General features: G+C 35.4%; 1 protein-coding gene across 2 annotated transcripts; it reads right to left on the reverse strand.

The window, feature by feature from the left end:
• Positions 1–63: 63 nt before the first annotated feature.
• Positions 64–23403, reverse strand: LOC146719695 (uncharacterized). 2 transcript variants are annotated; one of them, XM_085489745.1, is made up of 4 exons: positions 22905–23403; positions 7750–7962; positions 5973–6139; positions 68–321 (listed from the first exon to the last, which is right to left on the reverse strand). In XM_085489745.1, exons 1-4 carry the CDS (start codon positions 23229–23231, stop codon positions 282–284), a joined length of 747 nt encoding a protein of 248 aa, XP_085345871.1. In that variant the 5' UTR covers positions 23232–23403; the 3' UTR covers positions 68–281. The 2 variants fall into 2 exon arrangements, with proteins under 2 accessions (XP_085345872.1, XP_085345871.1); XM_085489746.1 differs by lacking the exon at positions 7750–7962 and having other exon boundaries at positions 64–321.
• Positions 23404–23826: the final 423 nt, after the last annotated feature.

Below are 23826 nucleotides of genomic sequence, written 5' to 3' on the forward strand. Positions count from 1 at the left end.
CGCGCGCGCACGCACGTTGACCGCCCGCCCGCCCGCACGCACGCACGTACGTACGTACGCACGCACGTACGCGCGAACGCGCGAACGCCACGCTTCCGGTCCTCCTCGTGTCGCGGGATACCCGGCGTAGACGGCGTCGCCCCGCCGATCTTACGCTACCCTCGCGGTCTCTTCCCTTCTCTTCTTCCTTCGCCTCTTCGTCTTCGTCCTCGTCTTCCTCCTCCTCGTTCCCCTCCACCTCCGTCGTCGTCCTGCTCTCGCTAGGTGGAAGGTAGTGTCAACTACATCCCACGCTTGCTCCCCTCGGCGGAGACATCGAGTCTGCGAGCAGAGACAGACAACAGCTGATGTATATACTGAAAAATCGTATATGTAGTAGCGAACATTTTTTGGGATTTGTTTCAACATCGACGAGCAAAAAATATAGCAAACGTACGTCATTTTGACATCAAATGCTATGTTGGTCCTTACTGGAGCAGCAACGAGCAAGTTTTTCTTCGTGTTCCATATCCCAGCAAACACAATATATAAATGTTATATACTCAAGCATGTTACATGTAACGTATATGTTAGTTGTAATTTCCCACTCATAGATGTAACATTTTTAATATTATATATATTACATTGTAGTTATATTGTCATTGTATCCCAAGATAGCACTGACTTATCAATACATCAATGTGCTATTTGGTATATAATTATAATATAACTACAATGTAATATATGTTATATTAAAATGTTACATCTTTGAATGGGAAATTACAACTAACATGGATGTTACATGTAACGTACACGTTATATTACCTGTTATATTCCGTTTTATTATAGCAATGTAACAATTATATATTGTTACTTTTGGTAACAACTAGCAACTTTGCTAGGTGTTTGCTGAGATGTTTCTTGAAACAGTTGCTAGCTGTTGCCGAAAATTTCATAAACTGCGTCTTCTGGAGCAACAACGAGCAACTTTTCGTTAATATTCCATGTTACTTTAAAAAGTTGCTGAAAGTTTTATAAACTGCGTCTTCACTGAAGCAACAACCAGCTACTTTTTGTTGATGTTCCCGGTTTCTTACAAAAGTTGCTGGTTGTTGCTGAAAGTTTCAAGCTGCGTCCTCACTAGAGCAACTTTTTGTTGATGTTCCAGGTTTCTTAAAAAAGTTGCTGGTTGTTGCTAAAAGTTCCATAAGCTGGAGCAACAATGAGCAACTTTTTGTTAATATTCCAGGTTTTTTAAAAAAGTTCCTAATTGTTGCTGAAAGTTTCAAGCTGCGTCCTCACTAGAGCAACTTTTTGTTAATGTTCCAAGTTTCTTAAAAAAAGTTGCTAGTTGTTACCAAAAGTTTCAAGCTGCGTCTTAACTAAAGCAGGAACGAACAACTTTTAGTTAATGTTCCATGTTTCTTAAAAAAATTGCTCGTTGTTGCGTCAGAAAGAACACAGCTTTAGAAAATGACGTTATTTGGAACGTTTAATGACGTCAATTTGCTACTTGGGGTATCCTTATAGTTTGACTATGTTGAAACCTTTAATTTTTAGGGCAATAAAATTTTAATTTTTAAGACAATAAAACGCTAAATATAAAATAAAGGACAAAATTGAGTTTTGGAAAAATGGAAAACCTAAAGGAGAGCTACTTGAAATAAAGGAGTCTTCTAAATTAAAGACCGGATAATCATCGTGTATAGCAATAATGAGGATAGTAAGATGTCAAAAAACGGAATCATAAATTAACGCGCAAATATTTGCAGTATCAATATTTATTTTTTACGGATATTTAATATGCACATTTTACTTTCTCTCGCGAATATATTTATTTAAATCGATGTTTATCAGAGAATTTATACGGCACGAGCGTCAAAAGCTGCGTGACAGTTATAAAAACGCTTTCGCGACTTTATTTCCGTGCAACGATAAATTAATTAAATTAACATAAATCCGCGTGATTTAATTTTTATTTGAGAAGCAAAAAGTAGCATCCTCTCAGCTTAATTGTTTCTCTCGCGAACACGCCAGCTGTCTATGATCTCGATGAGTGCGCAAGTGCTCTCGCGTCTTGTTTCGCTCGACGGAGTCGTCTTAATCCTCGATCCGCCGTCAACGCGCAAGAGAGCACTCTGGAGAACGGTAATAAAAAAGGAGCAGAGAGAGAGAGAGAGAGAGAGAGAGAGAGAGTTCTTTTGTCGTACTTTGGCACGATGGGTAAACCGTGAGAAGCGCAACCGATGCCGCGGGGCTTTCACTCCGTTTCCGCGCAAAAGGCGCGACTTTTTCGCCTAAATCCGCGCCACTTCGCCTTCAACGAGCTACTTGTCCGACCCTCGCGCAAATAAAGACGTGTCACATATGTGAGAACTGGAAAAAGAAAGGAGAAAAGGCTCCGCGCGCGCGTTTTCCAATGTCAACACCGAGGATTTAAGTTTAAGGAAATGAATTATCGATTATTACGGACTTTTTTTTTCGCTATCGAGTCTTCGCATTCCACGAAAGTATAGGTCGTCGAGATTTTTCGCCGAAGTTCTTTCCATTCTTTTATTAACAATTTTTTCACCTTGTCATTCCAAGTACGAATCGATAATATATATATATATATATATATATATATATATATATATATATATATATATAAGTTAAAAAGATTGGACCAACAAACTTTGGAGAACTTGAAAAAGAAGACTTTAAAAATAAACATTTTTTGTTAATATTAATTTTCTCTGCAACGTTTAGTTCTAATATTAGATAGTATGAAATATAAACTTGTTACTTTTGAGGTTGTCACTTTTATATTGAAATTAATGGAGGAATTTTTGAGCTGCAAAAAGAATGATTCACTTTTATGAATTTATGAATTCTGTTTTGTTCAAGATTAACATACAATTTAATTTTTCCACTTATAAACAGGATACTTCAGGAGGAATAATCAACATTTTAGGACTTGATTGTATCACATTATTTTGAGCAAGAGTTTATGTAAGCCTGTGTCCTATTCTTATACAACATGTTTAAGATTAAGAACATTTATTAACTTATTGTTAGTAGAATCAAATGTTATGAAATAACTATATTAAATTTTCGTCGTTTCCTATTACCATAATTATGCTACATGTAAATTAGGTCACGTTTGATAAGTCCTGTGTTAGTTTAAAATTTTTGGTTTCTAGCGTAATTAAAATGGCTCCTATTTACTCAAGTCAAAATTATTATTAATTATTTGAAGTTCTTGTCCGCTAATTAATATTAATTATTCAAATGTATCGTAAGCTTAAAATTTCATGTAATTATTTCATAGACTTTAGTTCTAACAAATTAATGAATGTATACGTTGTATCCTTTCTAACTGTCCAAAACAGAACCACATGTTTATATAAACTTCTTGCTTAAAATGCTGTGTACATACAATTATGTCTCAGAATGCTGACCATTTCTCCTGAAACACTTTATATTTGTTTAGCGTTTAAGTTACAAACTCCTATTTCATACCGCGTAGGATTAAAACTAAACATCGTAGAGAAAAATAATATTAACAAAAAATGTTTACTTTGGAGTCTTCTATATTACTCTTCAAAATACGGTCTAATTTTTTAACACCCTGTATATATACACATTATTATATAATGTATACACAGAGAGGATTTCCTCTTAAAATAATTTTATAAGAGTTTTACCACAATAAAAAATATTAACATCTACCACAATAAGATATAAAATGTTCAATTAATTTTACTATAAGTATGCATATTAATATTTTTTTTATTATTTTGTTATAAACATTAATCGAGAAAACTTATAAAACTCCAATACCATATTGTTCCACGATTACCGTGATTTCCAGAGTAAATTCTAAGAGAAAATTTTCTCCGTATATAATTATATAATTATACGTGTTATATAATATTATAAAATTATCTATTATATAAAATTATATATTAATTAATGTATAAATAATAATATATATAATAAATAATTAATATAATACAAATAATAATAAAAAAATATATATTATATATATAAATTTATATATGTTTGAGAGAGAATACGTGAAGCGTCTTGATGTAACGTAGCGTCTTACACCCGGGATAACATTGTGGAAGCGACGAGCAGAGCATCGGCATAAAGTTTCCGGCTTGTTATCGTCCAGAATCACACAATTCGATCGCGTTCCGTCGAAGGAAGGCGAAGACAGCGCGGCGGCGCGAATTCGCGTCAGTAGTAGAGCCAGATCTTGATGTAGACCGGCGGCGCTCCAATTACGGACGTGTTTCACTTGTCCCGTGAACGTGGCCTTAATACGCGTAGGAAATTTTGCGAGTGTGTTCGCCAATTAGATCCTAGTCTGCGTGTGCGCATCCGAAAGGATCCCGTCTCCGTTAATTTAGCACAATTAAGTGGCATTTACGAGCGCAGAAACGGAGTAAATAAAATTTGCATCTGCGCGCGCTAATAAATAATAATAATTTCCCGTTCCTCCCAGCTCGACGAGTCCTTTCATTCTTACGTTGCCTATTGAATATTTCTCTTTCGTCAATTTCGTTTCTCCTTCGGCAAAAGTATACAGGATGTCCTAAAATTAATAATAAACCTGTTAATGGCATTTTTTGCATGTTCCCAATTTTTGCCAATCAATTAAGCCTTAAATGAAAATTCTATTAAAGTAAACTCTATATATGAAATTAATAATAAAGAAATTAATAAATTAGTTTGCAAAAAAAACCACTATTTTTAATTGCTTATATGTAACTCGAAAATTCTTGATGCTTCGACACTTTCGTTGAGGAAAAATCGTCTCCAAATAAAATTCCAGGAATCTATCATTAACAGGTTTACCGCTAGTTCTGCACTGAAAAAATTTGTTAACTTGACTAAACCTTTCAACTAAATATTATTTTGTTAATTGAACATATAGAAATATTTAAATTAAATATAACATTAAATCTAACAAAATGTATATTTGACTTAAATATTAATATACGTTCAATTAACAAAATAGTAATTTAGTTGAAAGGTTTAATCAAGTTAACAAATTTTTTTTCAGTGTGGGCCATCCTGCACTGGAAAAAAATGTTTTTACATTAACAAAAATTCCGTTTGAAAATAAACGAAATAGAATTACTATGGTTCTTTTTAATGCAACAAGCATCTTATTTGCACAAAAAATCAGTTGTTTGTGCAAACAAAATATTTGTTGCATTAAATGGAATTCTGGTAGATTCACAAGCAGTAATTACGTTTCGTCTATTTCCGAACAAAATATTTGTTAACGCAACAACATTTTTTTCTCCAGTGTATACATCGATGATATACGTATCGAATGGAAGAAAATCGTTTGCACAAATTAAGCCTCGGAAATTAGAAGCAGTAATCAAGATTCATCCTGTATCTCATTTCGCCGTAATAAAACGCGGCCTTAAAGTTTGAAATTAAAAATGACTCGAGAAAAAAGATGAAGAAGAAGAACATTCTCTCTCTCTCTCTCTCTCTCTCTCTCTCTCTCTCTCTCTCTCTCTCTCTCTCTCTCCCCAGCAAACACCGATATATAATTGTTACATTGCTATAATAAAACGGAATATAACAGGTAATATAACGTGCACGTTACATGTAACATCCATGTTAGTTGTAATTTCCCACTCATAGATGTAACATTTTAATATAACATATATTACATTGTAGTTATATTGTAATTATATACCAAATAGCACATTGATGTATTGATAAGTCAGTGCTATCTTGGAATATAATGACAATATAACTACAATGTAATATATGTAATATTAAAAATGTTACATCTATGAGTGACAAATTACAACTAACATATACATTACATGTAACATGCTTAAGTATATAACATTTATATACTGTGTTTGCTGGGTCTCTTCCTCTCCGAATGAGTTTCTTCGTCGGAGAATTTCCGGGCAGTTTCCGAGCCTTATCGGGACGAAGGACGATGTATATATGTACGGAGGGAAGTAACGTACTCGATAACTGCCATAATTGCGACAGATTCCTCATCGAATGCGGCCAGTTCGATATCCCTGGCGAGGCGGTCGAGCTGCTGCTGCGGCAAGGGCGTGGAAGGATGCATGTTGCGCCAGGTGTGCAACGCGATTACCTCCCCGTTAAGTGCGCATGGCATGCTCGACGCCTGTAATTATAGAAACGCCAGCGATATTTAAATTATTTGCGAGTAGCGACTTCACAGCGAGGGAAAGGGCGGCTTTGCGAATGTCAGATTAACGCTCTCCGAAGGATTAAACAGTTGCATTTACAGCGGAGCTTTCAGCTTTTTCTCGAGAAGTCGTCTTGAAAATATTTACGTCGAGACAGAGAGAGAGAGAGAGAGAGAGATCTTCTCCACCGTCTCTCTGTAATTTTACATCCTGCGAGCGTATAAACAAGTTTTCTAGCTGTTCCTTCCTCTTTTAAGGGGATGCTGACTTTATTTGTTTTATCGACAAATATTATTTTCATTTAACTATTTATTGGTTGCACAAAATGAAAAATCCTTTTGGATTTGGGAAATAACAAATCTGGGTTATATGGATGTATATAAAAAAAAACAGGAAAATTAAACAATTGCAGTTTTCTTGTAAGAAAACGCCAAATATAAAATATAAAAAAACATATAAATAATTTCTTATAAAAAAACTGTAATTGTTTAATCCTCTTGGTTTTTTTATATACATATATAGGAGTAGTCCAGATTTCTTAAGTAGCAAACTGACGTCATTAAACGTCAAAATGACGTATATGCTTGTCATCTGGGCTGTCATTATGAATATTTAAATTTTAAAAAAGGATTTTTCATTCTTATAGCCAATAAACAGTCGAATAAAAATAAAATTTGTCGATAAAACAGCCGAGGTAGTAAAAGTACGTAATTTTGACGTCGAGAGACGTCATTAAACGCGAAAATGACGTCATTTTGCTACTTGGGAGTCTACGGAGTCAGGATCCCCTTAACCCTTTGGATTTATTCAATAAATTCTTACGAGAATTATACAGGGTGTCTGACATAAGGTGTCACACCAAAAATATACAGGTAGATGTTCTTATTTAGAGACAATTTTTCCTCGGTCAAAAACCTTGAGACGTCAATCATTTTCGAGTTATAAGCGATTGAAAATAAAGGGTTTTTCACAAACTCAGGCTTGTGGAAATAAAGTATTAACAAAATCATATTCTCCAATTAATTTCAAGTAGAGTTTACTTTAACAAAAATTTCAATATAAGGTTTAGTTATAAAGATACACGATGGCAAAATTTAGGAACATGCAAAAAATGATGACCTCCTTCGACATTTTTGTTGAGGAAAAATCGTCTCCAAATGACAAGATCTACTTGTATATTATCGGTGTGACACTTTATGTCAGACACCCTGTATATTGGAATGAATTTCCCTCTTCTCCTTCGGAGAAAGGACTCGATCGAGGATATTACAACGTATATCTGGATCGCTACGTTTTACGCCAGTCGACATTTACCGCGAATAAGAACAAAAGCGCGAATGTACTTCGCTGTTATTCGCTGTGGTATTAACGCTTTCCGTTTCGACGGTCTGTTCCTCTCGCGCGGCGAGTAGGCGCGAACAACTCGGTTATCGAGCTTCTCTCTCTCTCTCTCTCTCTCTCTCTCTTTCACTCCCTCTCGCAAGCAACGTTTGCGAAGGTCGAACGGCGTCGTGTCTGCGTCGAGATAATCGGAAGCGAGTGACGGGACGTCGTTCGAAAATCGATGCGGGCTTGTAATTTTTACCTTACGCCGTCTAACGAGGCGCTTTGAATTGTTCATCCTTCCAGATAGCCTCGTTTCTCGCACGAGGACTGTGCGAGAGAAAGAATTTATCGAATCGAAATATCTTAATGGAGAGGAGACGCCTGGACCCCTTAGAAACATCTCTCGCGTATATATATATATATGTGTGTCTTTCCTTTCTTTTATTACTTGGTGGATTCTTTCGGCTGCTCTCTGAAAAGAAAAATTTCAAGAAGCGTAAACACGTGCGTCGCAAAATTGCATGTTCGGAAATTAGAGGCAGCCAGTGCCATCAAAGTGCAACAGAGCGTTAAAGATGGTCCCCAGGACGAGAGGGCATTTAAATCGTGGTGGATGCTTGCCAAAAAGTTGGCGATAGCGCTATCTCGCTACTCTTTGAACTTTCTTTTTCACGAGAGAAAACTGATAGTCCCATTAACAATTCAATTTTTTCGTCATCGCAAGAAGAAATATTAGAGAATCGTAGAATTGCATCTTTAGGGATGTGTTTGGGAGACATGGAAAATCGCTAGTTTAATTTCCTAATTTTCAGCTGTTGACGCATCCGAATGTTAAAAAATCGGAGAAAAGTGCTTCTTTCGAAATTGTTCCTTAATTACTTAAACGTCAAAATGACGTATGCTTGCTACCTCGGAATTATATACATATATATAGAAAATGTGAAATATATGGCACCATTTTTCGATATATTTTTAACGTAATATAATCGATCATAGTAACAAATTTTCCAAGATTAAAATAACTTCTCTGAATTTTGTATCATTTTTAGATAATTCTCCCATAGGTACATATAGTTTGAAAAAAAAAAAAAAAAAACTGATTAATTACAGACGAATGAAAATTATTCTCGCATTCAAACGTCGCCCGACCTTGTGACACATCGGAGGATTAACACACGGATAGTTAAGCGCCACGCGTGATTTCTTCCAGCCGACGTTCTCGGTTTTACCGATCGTAAAAGCGGTTATGCGCTCGAGCGGAAAACTTTGACGGTCCCCGTCGGCGTCGGTTCATTTCAGGGAACGTGTCACAATGTGTGTAACTATTGTTGTACAACGGCGTATCCGATCCGCTGGAGAATAGGTGCTATAACGCGACGATGAGCCAGAGAGAGAGAGAGAGAGAGGACGTTCTTGTGCTCTCGGGATAGGATAGCTGCTGGCTGACCCTACATCGGCGTCTCACGTGTGACCTGTTCCATAAATAAATATAGAAACGCATAGAGACGCGCGGTCTCGTTAATAACGCGAGCTTCGGTATAACGAACATTATGGCCTTAATTAGTTTGTTAATACGCCCAGACGATTCAGACGACTCTACTTGTGTATCAGCGTGCTCCGGAAAATCGCAAAGTTACCCTCTGAGATGTTGCAGGACTTTCCAGCCAGCAAGCGTACATCTAATGATGTCAAAGTGACGTCATTTTGATGTTTAATCACGCCAATTTGCTACTTGGGTGGTCTCTGATTCGGGACCAGCTGTCGAAACAATCTATTCAAGGATTGTCATTTCCCAGGTAGCAGACTGACGTGATTAAATGTCGAAATGACGTCGTTAAATCAGTTTGTTACTTGGGGTATTAATTTTTATGTTAATTCTACGACATTAGACATTAAATAAAAAATGAAGGACAAAACTGAGTCTTGAAAAAATGAATAAATCTAAAGAATAGCAAACTGGTCATTAAACGTCAAAATTACGTCAGTTTGGGATATTCTTATAGTTTGAAACTGATTGAACTATACTGTAAAAAATGTCATAATGACGTCTTTTTCACATTTAATGACGTCAATGTCAAAATTACGTATACTTGCTACTTGGGTTTGTATCATCATTTGACAACAAAAAGAGAGAGAGAGAGAAGCCAGAGTTGACTTAGAAATATTGATTGCTGGATTAAAATTCTTAAATTAAAAGTCTCTGCGCACGATTCAGATATCAGATAGCAAATTGACGTCATTAAACGTCAAAATGATGTCATTAGACGTCAAAGAGACGCCATTTTGACGTTTAATGTCAGTTTGCTACTTGGGACGACTCTACTCGAGTATATCAGCGTATTCCGGAAAATCGCAAAGTTACCCCTAACAAAGTTGAGTCACCTTTTAATTCACAGGACTTTTCAAATAGCAAACATATGTCACTTTGACGTCACTTTGACATTTAATGACGTCACTTTGCTACGTGGGTTGTCTCTGATTCGGGAGCAAGTTGTCGAGAGAATCTATTCAAGGATTGTCATTTTGTATCATCATTTGACAATAAAAATAGAGAACCAGAGATATGTAGAGAGAGCGAGAAGCCAGAGTTGACCCAGAAATATCGATTGCAGGATTAAAATCCTTAAATGAAAAGTCTCGGCGCGCGATTGAACAATGAAAATGGAAACTATGGTAGTCGACGCGAGCACTTGTAGCATTCAGAGCCTTATCCGAGGCACCAGCAGGCCGGTATTTACAGAAACGGCCATAATGCCGTTGAAAATAACGACAGTGACAGCTACGCGGATTGCAGATAACTGCGTGTCCGCATTCATCCCGGACAATGCGGAGGGATCTTTTAAAAGAGATCTACTTCGCCGCGCGTCCATACATATATATGTATATATACCTATATAGGTGCGCGGACGGTGGATGATGAGTATTAAAATCGCTTACGTCACGCGTGTCCGCGATGTTCTCCGTTTAAGTGGATAGGTAGGCCGCTCGCGATTATTCGCTGCCAGGATGCGTGTCTAATAATACGTAATGCACAATGCTCGCCGTATCGCGCGATCGGACGTTGAAGTTCTTCTTCGGCACCCACGTGCTGTATCGAAGCGCGGAATGTATATCATATATATATATTATATAGTTCTCTGGCGTATAGAGAAACAACAAGTGCATGCAATAAATAAGTGCGTACAATTGCTCGAATAGCCGAAGCGTTCTATACAAGATTGCTTTTTTCAGGATGCATGGTAGACATCTAAAAATGAGACAAAATTCAGCAAAATTATTATATACGTCGTTTCCAGTTTGATACATTAAAGCTACTGTTTTTGGATTTAATAAATGCATACAATTTTGTTTGAATAGCTGAAGCATATATTCTACATGGAGAGAATTTTCTCGGAAAATCGTGGTATTGGAAGAATTTTGTAAGAGCTTCTCTGAATAATATTTACCAAAATAAAAAATATGAATTATGTACATAGTAAATTTTATATCTCATTGTGGTAGACATTAATATTTTTTATTGTGCAATGGTTAAATATTAATTAGAGAAACTCTTATAAAATTCGATTTTCAGAGTGAGATATTCTAAGAGAAAATTCTCTCTGTGTACGAGATGCTTTTTTAAAAATGTATGGGAGACATGTAAAAATGATAAAATTTCATAAAAATTATATAAATTGTTTTCACTTTGATATGTCTACTTATAAAATTTGGATTTAATTGACTAACTCGTTTAAAAGTTGTTGCAATTTAAATTTCCGCTCATTTTACATGTAATCTAGTGAAAATGTATTGCTATGATCGATTATATTACGTTAAAAATATCGGAAAAATTATACCATGTATTTCAAATTTTTTAATTAAAACTTTAAGAAATAATGCTGCATAATTATATTAACATTCATTAAACCATTTAGCAGAAAATAATAATAATAATTTGTTGAAATTATTTTTCTCCGTTTACTGAGTATTCGGTGTTAACGCTGAAAATTAGGAAATTAAACTAAAGCAATTTTCTAAAAGATGAATACTTTAGTCTCTGATTGTAATCTCTCATACATCCTTAATATTATTAAAAAAAGAAACTACGGAAATAAAATTTCCTGTGGCTCTCTCCGTCTTTCTCTCTCTCTCTCTCTCTCTTTTTAATATTTTAAGTACATGGTATTAAAAAATTAGACCGACAAGGGAAATAGAAAGGAAATAGAACACTTCAAACATTTTTATTTTTGTTAATATTAATTTTCTCTAGACGTTTAGTTTTAATACTACATAGAATGAATTTGTAACTTTTATATTAAAGTTAATGGAGTAATTTTTAAATATTTGCTGCAAAAAGAGTTAATCACTTTGATGTACTTATTTATTTGTTCAGTGTTTTGGTCCAGATTAAGATAGATTTAATTTCTTCATTTATATGTTGGTTTGCTGTTAAGTCACAAATTTCCATATTTCATACACGTAATATTAAAACAAAACATTATAGGGAAAAATAATATTAACAAAAAATATTTATTTTAAAGTCTTCTATTTCCTTTCAAAATTCGTCGGTCTACTTTTTTAACATCCCGTAAATATAAAAAATGTCTAAATTAAAAAAAAAATTCCAAATAACTATTCAATATTTCCTCGCCTATTGTATTTTGCTGAGTTTATTCATAAGTTTCAATTTAATAAAATTGTCAATCGAAACGAGTTTATTTTTTAAAATAATAAGAGAAAAGGAGAGTAAAAAAATGATGGAAACAATAATGTAAAACATAACATGAAGGAAGAAAATACGATAGAACGTTAAAATATGAAAGAACGATTTTTCTTCTTTCACGTTATGTTTTACATTCTTTCCATTATGTTTTACATTCTTTCCATTATTTCTTTGCTCTTGTTTTTTCTTATTATTTAAAAAAATGAACTCGATTGGTTTCGATTGGTAATTTTATTAGATTGACAACTTATGGATAAACTTATGAATATATATATATATATATATATATATATACATACAGGGTGTCCCCGACTACCCGTATTTTTCTTTACACCCACATTTTTCTTTAAGAATATTATGTGTTTTCATAACATCTATTGATTAGTTTTATTATTCTGTACATGAAAGTAATAAAGTAAGATTGTCGAAAACTGAATGTTCCACAAGATATTTTGTATTTTTATTAAAAAATTTTGCAACTTTGGAGCTTTATAACTCGAAAAGTACTTCACGAAAAAACATTTAATTATAATGTTTTGGAAAGCTCTCGAGATAAGCTACAAGAATATCAAATAAAAAAACGGGGTTAATGATTGAAAAATTGACGGTAACCTTCACGTGACCTTCAAATGACCATTCAAGGTCAAATCATTGCCACCATCTTATAACCCTCTTCAAGCCATTTTTCAACCCCTTGAATCATTTTTCTCTAAAACGCTTTGTTTCCGAGATAAAAGGGGTGTACGGGTGGTCGGCGACACCCTGTATATATACCATATATATAATATATAATATAAAAGCGATGGCAATTGAGCCTCGTAAAGATTTATTTATCCCGAGAAGGATCTGTAAAAATGCAGCGGCTCGCGGAAAATGTAAAAATAATGTTTCAACCGCGTGTAATAATGTAAACACTTTTATCGGCTATCGATTTCGGTCGACCTGCGCCGCTTCTTTTATTACGGGAGTATATATCGGGGATACAACGTGATCCGAGATAGATTGCGGCTAACTAAGTCTAAGTCTCTCGGTATTAACAAAAAGTCTCCTCATCCTTTCGATCGGCTGTCCACGAAATCGCGCGTCTTCAGGGTTCAGCAGCCGCGTTTCGCGCGCGAATCGGGAACGCGGCGTTTTTATTTACAGGAAGGCGATCGCACGCAAGACACATTAACGACTAGTAGTTAGTAAACGGAAAAGAATAGCAGAAGGTCGTGATCCACTTTTACACATGCATCAATCTGTTTAGTCGTTGCGGCTGTCCCGGCTGTTCAACACACAGTTGAACTATAAATACATTTTCCGATACGCTGCTCTTTTTGCCGATGAAAAAAAAAAAAAATATATATATATATATACACACATACACACATTCCTTCCTTGCACGCGCGTAAATTGCGCCGTGCATATATTTTTACAGGCCGTCCCCGATCGCCGTCGTTAACGTCAACCGATCTCATCCGGATGTAAAAAGTTTCCTTTCTCTCTCTCTCTGCTCAGCTCTGCGGAGCCAGAGCATGCGCGCGGAAACCGCGTTTCGAAAATCGAAGTCTATCGGATAGTAGCGTACCGAGACCGCCGTTAATAACCTTTGATATTTCATTAATGAAGAACACTTCTTTTGTTGCCCGCTCGCGGAAAGGTTACGGAGGAGGGTAATAATAAAGCGCTACTTGTCGGACGCGCTAAACATTCATCCCGAATGAAAGGGAACGGAAGAAGAAAGCACATGTTGCATATACTACTATTAATGAATATAACGCAGCTTATCGCGATCTAGATTCGAAGAGGAAACTTCCGCCTGTGAAATTCAAATTAATATACCCGCCGCGACCGACCGCGTTCATTTAATTAGAGACATATTTTTACGGTGACCATATATCAGTCCTTTGTTATTTCAAGCAGTTGTTTTCTTTAGATTTATTTCTTTTTCCAAAACTCTATTTTTGTCCTTTAATTTTTAATTACCCTTTTGAGATCTCTAATGTCGCACACTATGAAAGAAAAATTATTAACTTGATTTAATATCTTTCAGCTAAATTACTATTTTGTTAATTGAACATACTATTTATTAGTATTCGAGACAAAAAAAAAGTGTACTTTTTGTTAAATTTAATTTAAATATTTTTGTTATTTTTATTATTTATTTTTAAGAAAAATTATTAACTTGACTAATCCTTTCAACGAAATTACTACTTTGTTAATTGAACATATATTGTGGTATTCAAGCCAGAAAAATATACGTTTTGTTAAATTTAATTTAAATATTTTTATATGTTTAATTAATAAAATAATATTTAGTTGAATTTAATCAAGTTAACCATTTTTTTCAGTGCAGTATTAACATGAAAATTTGTACGAAAATACGGGAAAAAATTTACCTACTAAATTTTAACTGTCCATATATTACAATCTGGAATTTAATTATCAAGCCTAAATTTTAGCTACAATAGCTAATATCTTTTAGCTATAGCAAACTATTCGTTAAACTATACTTAAAAAAATATTAATTGCCATGGCTAAAATTTAGATATGGTGGTAACTAAATTTCAGGTTATAATATATAGACAGCTAAATTTAGCTATGGAAATTTAGTTACCGCCTAAATTTCAGCTGTAATAGCTAATATTTTTTAGCTATAGCATTTTTCGTTAAATTATATCTAAAAAATATTAACAGCTAAAATTTAGACATGCTAACTAAATGCCATGTGTAGTATAGAGCCAGTAATTTTTTCCGTAAATAAAATCTCTTATTCTGGACATATTTAAGAAATTGAGGATTTGTCTCAACATAGTCGAATCAGTTTCAAACTATAATATATAATATACAAGAATACCATAATATAATATAATATACTATATAAGAATACTATAATATATAATATATATATAATATATAAGATATAATATATATAATATATAAGAACTATCCCAGCAAACACAGTATATAAATGTTATGTACTTAAGCATGTTACATGTAACGTATATGTTAGTTGTAATTTCCCACACTCATAGATGTAACATTTTTAATATTACATATATTACATTGTAGTTATATTGTCATTATATCCCAAGATACCACTGACTTATCAATATATCAATGTGCTATTTGGTATATAATTACAATATAACTACAATGTAATATATGTTATATTAAAATGTTACATCTATGAGTGGGAAATTACAACTAACATGGATGTTACATGTAACGTACACGTTATATTACCTGTTATATTCCGTTTTATTATAGCAATGTAACAATTATATATCGGTGTTTGCTGAGATAATATATAACCCAGCAAACACAGTATATAAATGTTATATACTCAAGCATGTTACATGTAACGTATATGTTAGTTGTAGTTTCCCACTCATAGATAACATTTTTAATATTATATATATTACATTGTAGTTATATTGTCATAGCACTGACTTATCAATACATCAATGTGCTATTTGGTATATAATTGCAATATAACTACAATGTAATATATGTTATATTAAAATGTTACATCTATGAGTGGGAAATTACAACTAACATGGATGTTACATGTAACGTACACGTTTTATTACCTATTATATTCCGTTTTATTATAGCAATGTAACAATTATATATTGGTGTTTGCTGAGATAATATATAACCCAGCAAACACAGTATATAAATGTTATATCCTTAAACATGTTACATATAACGTATACAAGTATGTTAGTTGTAATTTCCCACTCATAGATGTAACATTTTTAATATTACATATATTACATTGTAGTTATATTGTCATTGTATCCCAAGATAGCACTGACTTATCAATACATCAATGTGCTATTTGGTATATAATTACAATATAACTACAATGTAATATATGTTATATTAAAATGTTAAATCTATGAGTGGGAAATTACAACTAACATGGATGTTACATGTAATGTACACGTTATATTACCTGTTATATTCCGTTTTATTATAGCAATGTAACAATTATATATCGATGTTTGCTGGGATAATATATGAGTACCGCAAGTAGCAAACTGACGTCATTAAACGTCAAAATGCCAAATAAAATTTTCCTTTCACTCGTCGATCTTCACTTTGCTCGCAAATCAATTCGAAAACATGTTGAAGCAAAGCCCTAAAAACGTTCACACGTGTCCTTGATTCTCCCTCAGAAAATATGGTCATCGTACATATATCGATCATAATACGAATTTAGCAAATGGAACGTAAATTGGACAGAGCTGCCTCGGCGTAATCGCATAATCGCGCATCAAAGATGGATATCTATATCGTCGCCGAGAGATTTCCCGGATTAAGGATAAAAAGCAAAAAAGAGAAAAGAAAAGAAAGAGGGGATTCCCGATCCGGGAGGATAGAAGGAATCGCGTATCAATCGTCGCGCATGCCTCCCCATTTTCCCAGGATGAAACAGGTGGCACCTCGCTATTACCGCTGCGGCTTTTATTACATTTTGCTCGCTAGTCGACATAAATGGGACATGTCGATCGAATTACTTGTAACGCGCGCCATACCTGACGATGAGGCCGACTATATAGTATATCGGCGAGGCGATCGAGCTACGACGATGACGACGACGACGACGAAGGCGGCAGCTAGGTCGGGGATGTCTCTTAAGAGAGAACGGTAGATGTATGTACAACCTAATTCGGTACAGGAGTGTAACACATGGTCGTCGGCCAGGTATTTCCCGTCGATATATATACAAGGTGCATCGGAGAGAAGCAGCGGCGCCTGCGATCTACTTCTCCATCACGGAGAGACGAGAATTTCGAGCTGGCTCTCTCTCCTCTCCTTTCAGACCAGCAAAACTTTGAAGAACGTTTATCCGATAACGCTTTTAATACACGCTGCGGGGAGATCTAAAAGAAGATGGAAATAAATAAATGTATATATAAATAGAAGGAAAAACAATTTTGAAGTTAAACAAGTAGACGCAAGAAGAAATATATATATATATATATATAAGGTGTATACTTAAATAAATTCCCTGAGGATTCCGTGATTTTTCAGGCACTTTTGTTCAAAATTCCAGGTAAAATTTAAGTATTTTAAATAATATTAGAATACAATTTTTTTAACAAATCAAGCATTTTTTAAATATAATAATATAATAGTATTATATTATAATAAAATATATTTTAATATATACTTTATATAAAACTAATCAATTTTATATTCTTTGAAACTATATCTAAACATCAAAGAGGCAATTTTTTAAAAAATTTCCTGAGTTTCAATCAAATTCCATGATAATTCCAGGATTTTTCTAGGGAGTATACACTCTAGATATGTGTGTGTGTGTATGTATATAGTTGCCAAGAAATTGAACTGGAAAAAACGATAGAGGTATAAAGTCGGTCTAATCTTAAATGTTGCGAACAAGTTTTCGCTAAAAACAGATGAACCCTCCCTCAGCTCTCTTTGAGAATCCGAACGACAGCGAGAAAGTGCGCGCGATTTCTGATACACCCTTTATAGGATCGCGATGCCAAAGAGCCTCGCCTTTTCGCATCAAAGAAGAACGAAGCAAACACCTTCGGGACGCGTAGAATCGAGGTCGGAGGGGCATTATTCTTTTTCTCCTTCGGAATATACGACTACGGAAGAGACCGACGAACCACCCTCTCCCCACCCTCGTGCTTCCGTTTCCCGATAGAACATTCACGTATAGACGGATTAAAATGGGTTGTGTCCGTTCATCGCTCGTTCATCCCTCACCGATGTGATTTAAACGAGCGTTAATGGAGTTTTTTTACAGCCTCGTAAAATCAAATAGAAACATTTCCTTCGAACACGAGGGAAATTTACAACGAGGGCGAGACCATTTTTTTTTTGCATGCGAACATTTTTCGGCAATTTTATGCATGCACATTTTTCCGAACTCTTTTATAGCTACGGTGACCATATTTTCTCAGAGAAAATGAAGGAAAACTTTAGAGTTTGTTTCAACATGCTTCCAAATCAGTTTGCGACCAAAGTGGAGATCGACGAGCAATAAAAACAAAATAATTCCGCGTCATTAAATGTCAAAATGACGTCATTATGTCGTTTAATGATATCAGTTTGCTACTTGAGGTATTCTTATAATTTGAAATTGAGATTCGTTGAAACAAGTCCTTAATTTTTTAAATAGGTTCAGGATTAGAGATTCCATTGTTTTCGTACAAATAATTCTACGATATTAGACATAAAAAAAAAATAAAGGACAACATTGAACAATCTATAGAACAGTAAACTGATCATAAAACGTCAAAATGACGTCAGTTTGGGATATTCTTATAGTTTGAGACTGGATTCGATTAGTATACTGTACACAAAAATATGTAAAATTATATATATATAAAAATGATAAATGTAAAATTACACGATAAATAATAAAATTATATACATTTTCATTACTCATCATGTAATTTTACATTTACAATTTATGTAATTTTACATATTTTTATATAATATACTACATATTTTTTTACAGTGTACGTTGAACCAAATTCTTCATTTAAATATAAGTTCACATGATAAATAATGAAATCGTCCACATTTTCATTATTCATCATGTAATTTCACATTTACAATTCATGTAATTTTACATATTTTTATACAATATGCTACATATTTTTTACAGTGTATGTTGAACCAAATTCTCAATTTAAATATAGGTTCAGGATGTGTGTCAAAGATTCCGTAAAAATTTTCATGTTAATCCTATATGAGACATTATCCAGCAAACACAGTATATAAATGTTATATACTTAAGCATGTTACATGTAACGTATATGTTAGTTGAAATTTCCCACTCATAGATGTAACATTTTTAATATTACATATATTACATTGTAGTTATATTGTCATTGTATCCCAAGATAGCACTGACTTATCAATACATCAATGTGCTATTTGGTATATAATTACAATATAACTACAATGTAATATATGTTATATTAAAATGTTACATCTATGAGTGGGAAATTACAACTAACATGGATGTTACATGTAACGTGCACGTTATATTACCTGTTATATTCCATTTTATTATAGCAATGTAACAATTATATATCGGTGTTTGCTGGGATAATATATAACCCAGCAAACACAGTATATAAATGTTATATACTTAAGCATGTTACATATAACGTATACGAGTATGTTAGTTGTAATTTCCCACTCATAGATGTAACATTATAATATTACATATATTACATTGTAGTTATATTGTCATTGTATCCCAAGATAGCACTGACTTATCAATACATCAATGTGCTATTTGGTATATAATTATAATATAACTACAATGTAATATATGTTATATTAAAATGTTACATCTATGAGTGGGAAATTACAACTAACATGGATGTTACATGTAACGTACACGTTATATTACCTGTTATATTCCGTTTTATTATAGCAATGTAACAATTATATATCGGTGTTTGCTGGGAGAGACAAGGACAAAATTAAATTTTGAAAAAATTCCAAATAAAAGAATGAAAAATAAAGGACCCACGGTCACCGTATCTACATCACGCGGGCAAAAAGATCCAGCTGATCTGAAGTTAACGAAATATTTCGCCGTCCCCGATAAGGCGAAAATTGCATAGGGAGTATTATCGTTATCGCTGGAAGCTGTCATATTCAGGTGAAAGGCGGGACAGGCGACAGATTGTTATCGTGGATTATAATAGGTCTGTTCTCTCCTCGGCTGCCACTTTCCGCACTTGTCTACACTCGTCTTTCTCTCTTTTTTTCTCCCTTCTCTCTCTCTCTCTCTCTCTCTGTTGAGCGTGAACTACAACCGTTTCACTTAGAGTGTGCGGAAAGTATAATATAAAGTGCAGCTGAGAAAAGAAAGGACCTAATGCGAGGTCGGGCCGAGGGAATTCAAAGCTTTCGTGCGATGTGACCGGAACTGCAATTGCAGTCCGACATCACGCGAAATGTTGCGTCCCTCCGACTCGATCCTCGCATTGCGATTCCCGACTCGAATATCTCTCTGTCGCTGTTTCATTTCGAGATATCGATGTCGCGTAATTAATTATCAAATATTTTCCTCCAAATAACGTTAATCAATTATCCAAGCTAATCGAAATCTTGGACGTCCGTAGGAATTTTGTTTAGGGAGAGACACGATTACATTTTTTTTCTTTTCCGTTATACTATATTCTTCCTTAATTTTTTAATAATTTCTTTATTTTAATATTTTATTATTTTCTCTCATAACTCGTCTAAGAGTCTTGACGTGTTGTCAAACCGACACTATATTCGTTCTTGACATCTTAAAATTATTATTTTATTTTAATTTCACAAGTATGTTTCGCTTCTTTTTATTATTTTGTAATATTGTTAAGTAATTTGTTTTTATTGTATTAATCTCTGTACTGTATTTCTTCTCTATGTATATTTAGATCACTTGATAAGGACTCAAAGAAGGGTCGAAACGTTGTGATTTAATAAATAATATTTGCCAGTACGAGAGAAGAGTTTTACTTTTTTATTATTTTGTTTAATTTGTCATAGGGAACACTTCGTTTCATATTAAACGTATTAATTTGTGTTATATTCGATTTTTCGTTATAGATTGACACTATGAGTGTTTAGTTTTTTTTTTTTTTTTTTTTTTTTTTTTTTTAAATAAGAGCTATTATTAATTTCAATATTATTTTTTATAAAATAGACATTATAATATTATCATAGTTAAAATTTATTGCAAACTTTTTTATATTTGAATTAATGTTATAGCCTGAAGAGGACCCAATTTAGGGTCGAAACGTCGTCTCTTTCGTAATAAAGATTCTTACATTTAGCCAGTGTTGGTCAATAAAGCTCACTTTTCCTTGGTTTTTATTATTTTATTTTAATATTTTTATCCCTAACAGCATCCCGAAGACGTTCAGAGAATATCCTGAGGATGTTCGAATGTCCTCTGGATATCCTCTGAATATCTTTCGGATATGTCGTGCTGTGCTATTAGGGATATTAAATAAAATTCCAAGGAGAGTAAATGCTTAACTTTTTACCGATTACTCTTGCCTCCCTCTGCGGACGCCCACGATCGAAATAGTAAATAATTGTAAGCCCGGTATCGCATAAATATAGAGAAAAAGGAAAAAACTCGATTCGGAGTCGCGATATTTCGAGTATATCGGATAAAATCGGCAAATTTTCTGACGATGACGCCGGACAAAAGTGACATAACGGCGACGATGCGATAACAGTGCTATAATATAATCTTACGTAAAGCCGGAAGTGTTGTGCATCGTTCCCGATACCGATCGCGAGTCGCGAATTACAAGCGGAAGCGCAACTCCGCCCACGCAAAGGTGAACGTCTGTGTATGCATATACATGTATGTGCGTGTGTGCTTGCTCGGTGGAATCATTTTCCTTTCTTATGCCAGTTTGTTATACTACTTTGTGCAATCGGGTCGCCTGTGACGAGATCGAAATCTTAATTAACCGCGCATATTCGCCATAATACAATTAATCGCATCTGCATTCTTTCTCTAAAACAGAGTTACAAATTATCCACGGTTGCATTAATTTTCACAACAAATCTACCGTTTTCGATTTACATTACGAGCGCGAATTAAACGAGAAAAAAAAAACTAAAATACAATTTGAAAGAAAATAAAATTACTGCCCTCGCACAATCGCCAAACAATTCCCCGGAAAATGCAAACGTTTCAATCGCATATAATACGATTGCAAAATTAAATATGTACATATACATATATGTGACGACACACACGCGGGACAAAAATAGAAATTTTTAGATTTAAATACTCTCTCTCTCTCGACCGAGAAGCAACATCGCCGATTATCTATTAATTTATTACTTTATATGTGCAATAGTTCACTCGGTTGTGTACATAAATGACCCGCGCCCCTCACACACACGCACACACATAAACACAAAGCTGTATAAAAAAGTCCGACATACATATATACTTTTATATATATATTTATAGTTAAACCCATTTTTTTCAATCGCTTATAACTCGAAAATTATTGACTTCTAAAAATTTTTGCTGAGGAAAAATCGTCTCCAAATTGGCCAGAGAATCCGCCCTTAATCATTGGTCCGTTAGTTATCGGACACCCTATATACACACACACATATATATATATATATATATATATATATATATATATATATATACATATATATGAACACGCGCGGAAAAATAGCGAGTCGGGTGCACACGTTGTTTTAATGAAAAACGATATCCTCTCCGTTCCTTGGTCGGTTATTCTCGAATCCCTCTGCATATAATACTGAAAAACTCTCACGTACTAGCGTGTCCCCTCGTCAATAACGCGGAAACTCTCGCGTGGATTTTTCTAGATAAAAACAACAAACCCGGACAATTAGATTAAAGGAAGGAACTCGCGAAGCGGGTCTCTCTACCTCTCTGGAGATGAATATTAGGCTATTGCGAGCGGATGATGCTGGGACGAGAAACTTGATCGCGAGTTCGAAATTGACGTGACGAGCGTGACAAGGTATAGTCACAAAAGTGTGTTGCACTCTCGCGGAAAAGGAAAAATCTCCCGAGTGTCTCTCCTCTTGTTTTCAACGTGACGCCTCGCCTTGGGACAGATTCGTTCGCGAACAAGTTAAAGAAGAACAGCGAGAGGGTCCATTCCCCTGAAAACAGTCCGAAAACAGTCTCCGGAGACGAGCGGAGTTCTCGAACTTACCCCCGAACTCTCGGAATTGATTTCACCAGCAGGACCAGCACACGCACCTAATCGCGTTACTCGACGGTGCTCTCGGCCCGAGCCGAGCCGAGCGAGAGACGCGACGCGACGCGACTCGACTACAGACGCAGGCACACAACCGAGAAAGTAAACCACCCCGAGAGTCGACGAAAGTAGGGTGGCTCGTACCCGCCCAACGGCCGAGCGAGACCGGATCTCTCCTCCCGATGCCCGCGCGACAGACAGAGAAGGACAGAGATTCGAGACGCCGGGCGATAATCGCGCGAGAACCAAGTCTCGAGAAAAGACGCACGCACATACATACATACATACATATACAATAATACATATACAGGGAGACAGAGGGTGAGAGCCGCCACCTTCTACACCCCCGTATACTCGCCCGTGTCGAGTGCGTCACGCATCCTCTCCGGTAGAGTTCCCGGAGGCGAGGCGATAGGCGATGCCTCGGAGGAAAGTAGTGGGAAGGCGCTCTCGCACTCACATGTCTGTCGGGTGTAATCGGCGCGCGCGCGACGTGCCCCCGTATCACCGACGGCGGGACGAGCGCGAGGACGAGGACCGGTCCGCGGACCTCATCGCGAGAAGGATCCTCCTCGGTCGCCTCTTCCGCTGCTCCTGGTGACGACGCTGTCGCTGCTCCTGGTGGCGATGCTGGGTGGCTCCTCGTCGTCGTCGTCGTTCCGGAGCGATGATCTTAATTAACTATAACTAACTATCTCTATCTGGCTAGGCTGTCGCCGACCGACTGACAGCCGCCTTACACGCATGGTTTGAAGCGCGATCACGCTCCGGGCGGCGCCGCTTCGGAGGAAGAGCGAGAGAGGACGAGGGTTGGCGGGATACGGAGATCGAGAATGAGAGAGGAGGCTCGCTCCACCACGTAAGTCGCGAGAGCTCG

This window comes from Nylanderia fulva, unplaced genomic scaffold, assembly GCF_048542155.1.
Source record: "Nylanderia fulva isolate GAGA-0341 unplaced genomic scaffold, ASM4854215v1 Scaffold9, whole genome shotgun sequence".
Classification (NCBI taxonomy): Eukaryota; Metazoa; Arthropoda; class Insecta; order Hymenoptera; family Formicidae; genus Nylanderia; species Nylanderia fulva.

Coding starts and splice junctions, on each gene's coding strand:
- LOC146719695 (XM_085489745.1), bottom strand. CDS start 23,231: ATGTATGTATGTGCGTGCGTCTTTTCTCGAGACTTGGTTCTCGCGCGA. Junction 7,963..22,904: donor TCAATTCCGAGAGTTCGGGG/GTAAGTTCGAGA, acceptor TTTTCTTTTCAG/AGAGCAGCCGAAAGAATCCA. Junction 6,140..7,749: donor GCCTCGTTAGACGGCGTAAG/GTAAAAATTACA, acceptor CTATAATTACAG/GCGTCGAGCATGCCATGCGC.